This window comes from Malus sylvestris, chromosome 13 (genome assembly GCF_916048215.2).
Source record: "Malus sylvestris chromosome 13, drMalSylv7.2, whole genome shotgun sequence".
NCBI lineage: Eukaryota > Viridiplantae > Streptophyta > Magnoliopsida > Rosales > Rosaceae > Malus > Malus sylvestris.
Window position 1 is genome coordinate 31226375 of NC_062272.1, and position 2976 is coordinate 31229350.

Genomic DNA, 2976 nt, shown 5'->3' on the forward strand with positions numbered 1-2976 from the left:
TTCTTTATAAGGGTCATGAAAGCATTTTTTCTAAAATATGTAGAAATACTTTCTCAAATCTTCAACGTTTGAGATTCAATTTCCTTATACAACTTTTCTTGAGACAACTTTGCTGTATCAATAAGTCCATGTTAAGTCTGTACTTCAAAATTGACCTTGTCGCAATTTGTCATTTAGAGTAACATCAATATTTATTACGTCTATCAAATAGACTTCATTCATAATATGTTGCTCAAAAGTATAACATCACTCCCACTGACCTTGTTGTAACTAAGCATTCATTCGAAACCTTAAGAAAACATAACATTTATATTTTCTTGATTTGAATGCATATAGCTCCCACTAACTTGTCTTGGATCTATTGACAATCTTTAAGATCCAATGGCTTATTGATGATGTCTCAACAGTTTTGGACAATCAACAACTCTAGCTAACACAAGTTATTTAAATGAACATATACAAAAGAATTCCTTCTCAAGTAATCCCATTTGATATGTGTGACTTGTTTTTATCAAGTCCATTCATTTAAACTATATGGTGTCAAACATCATATTTCTAGTTTTATTCATACTAAAACCTTTTAAAGTAGTCATATAAGAATTATCCAAATCATTAGTGGAAGCATGGCTCCTACTAAGGATATAGGAATTCAACCATTCCGACTAGGTGGTTGATTTAATTCCTTATTAAAACTACATAGAGCATTATAGTTACATGAGGTGTCGAAATCGGATTGTCTTGTTGTTAAACTATATGTTGTGACTCATTTTGAAACTATTCCCTTTTGTTTCCTTAACTTGTCCATTTGCTTTGTACTTAGCTTGTTCTCGTAAAAGAGAATGATGGACAACTCCCAACATATAACCATTTTATGCTAGGCTGGTGAAACCAACATTCATAGATTATTCTTAGAATGTTACACAACATCGATTTTAAAGCTTCGAAGAGTTTGAGACCTTTTAACAATTAAAATTACAAACTCATTAATAGTAGTGATGCACTATTAATTTTAGACAACTTATAAACCAATCATATTCAAGTTTATATCCTTTTTCTCAACTCCCAATGTTTCTCATGACCTTAATGAGAAATCGCATTATACATTCATAGTGTATAATTATGAAGTATACGGGTAGAGGACATTGTGGAGTAGCTTAGAACCTTTTAAGCTTATTGTTCCAACTCCACTAAGTTCATGTCTTGTTATTAAGTAACTAAAGTCTTTAAACCTTTTATAGATTTAGATACTTCATCATTAGTTTGATCACTAACATATTTGACATTTCTTAAAACAATTTAAGAATGTCCAATTAGTTGTTCGAAACTACTAATTGAACCAAGAGTGATCTTGGTTATTGTGGTTAAGTAAGTGATAACCATATAAGAAACGTTTTTCTTATGTATTACTTATGTCATTATAATGTGATCTTCCTTTTCTTCAAGAAAGGAATCTGTATACTTTCTCAATTCATATAGAACTCATATGTAGGCAATTGGAACCAAATCTAAAGATTCATTGTATCCATCTATGGCTAACATGTAAGATCTATCCTTAATTGATAAATCCAAAGCTTGGATATCGCATTATATAAGTGATACATTTCTTGTATCTCAACTAGAATACAACAAGACAATTTTCAATTCTTAATACTACTTTGAGGAACAAATTTAGTAGAAGGCATTCATCACATTACATTGATATGATAAGTTAAACATTCATAATGTTTTAATACAAAAGAATTAGCTCCTACATTAGAGACTAATTATATACCTTCATATAGGCACCAAAAGTCGGTCTTCCATCATATGAAGCCAAATAATAAGTTCTTAGCAGAATAAGAAAGTTTAAAGACTATCTTTAATGTGCCTAACAAACTTCCTACGTAGTTAGCAAAAAGATAATGGCCGAACCCTTCATTCCATTCCTTTTCTTTGCTCGTCCATCTTCTACTTGGCTCCATCACCTACGTACAATTGCATAAGTGATTAGCATTTTATATCAAATATAAAGATTAGAAGATCTAACAATTAGAATTAAAGAAAAGAACAAAACCATACCTTGTGGCTTGTCCTTCAGAGATGCAAGGTATAACCTGCAATTCCTCTTCCAATGCCCGTCCTTTCCACAGTGATGGCAAGTCCCCTTGGGCTTCTTTGCCTTCTTTTTCTTCACTCCTCCTTGTGCCTTAGGAGTGGGTGACTTCTTCTCCTTTCCTTTGCCTTTGGCTTTCGGCTTAGCCTTGGAAGTGGATGGCTTATTGTAAGCTACTGCAGCAGTCCCTACAACGTTCTCTTTCTTCATAGTCTTCTTAGCGGTTACTAACATGCTTAGTAACCCAGAAAGAGTGCTATCCATCTTGTTCATGATGTAGTCCATGACGAACTGCAAGAATGAATCAGAAAGAGAAGCCAAGATGAAGTCCTGGGCCAATTTCCCATCAAGTGGAGTCCCTAGGTTCTCTAATTGTTCAATGAGTACAATCATCTTCAGTACATGTTGATTCACTGGGGCTCCTTTCACCATTTTGGTCTTCACAAGTTCATTGACAGTGTTAAAGCGACGATTGCGCGTCCCTTCACCATATAACTCCGTAAGATGGAGTATGATGGAGGATGCACTGTCCATACCCTCATGCTGTCTTTGCAGCTCCTCATTCATAGAAGCCAACATATAGCACTTGGCTTGTGTATCATCCTCAACATGATTGTCATACTTAGCACGTTCATCCTCAGTGGCCTCAGGGCCAAGAGGTATCTGAGGTGGAGCCTTGTCTAGTACGTAAACAATTTTCTCCAAGGTTAGGAGAATCTTGACATTACGATACCAAGATGAGAAATTGTGCACCTCAAGGCAATGCTTGTCGAGTATCTTTGCAAGTGTGCTTCCAACCATTTCTAAATACATAACAATAAAATAAATTAGTTTGATTGTTGATTAAGTCAAACGATTCGGGTCTTTAAACCGAATGACACCAC

At 34.5% G+C, this 2976-nt stretch overlaps 1 protein-coding gene across 1 annotated transcript; it reads right to left on the minus strand.

Moving 5' to 3' along the window:
- Positions 1 to 1947: 1947 nt before the first annotated feature.
- LOC126595423 (uncharacterized) lies at positions 1948 to 2671 on the minus strand. Its single transcript, XM_050261726.1, has 2 exons — positions 2221 to 2671; positions 1948 to 1964 (listed from the first exon to the last, which is right to left on the minus strand). The coding sequence occupies exons 1-2, from the start codon at positions 2669 to 2671 to the stop codon at positions 1948 to 1950; spliced, it is 468 nt and encodes a 155-aa protein (XP_050117683.1).
- Positions 2672 to 2976: the final 305 nt, after the last annotated feature.

What these genes read in the sequence shown, in the direction of transcription:
- LOC126595423 (XM_050261726.1), bottom strand. Translation starts at nt 2,671, where the DNA reads ATGTTGGCTTCTATGAATGAGGAGCTGCAAAGACAGCATGAGGGTATG.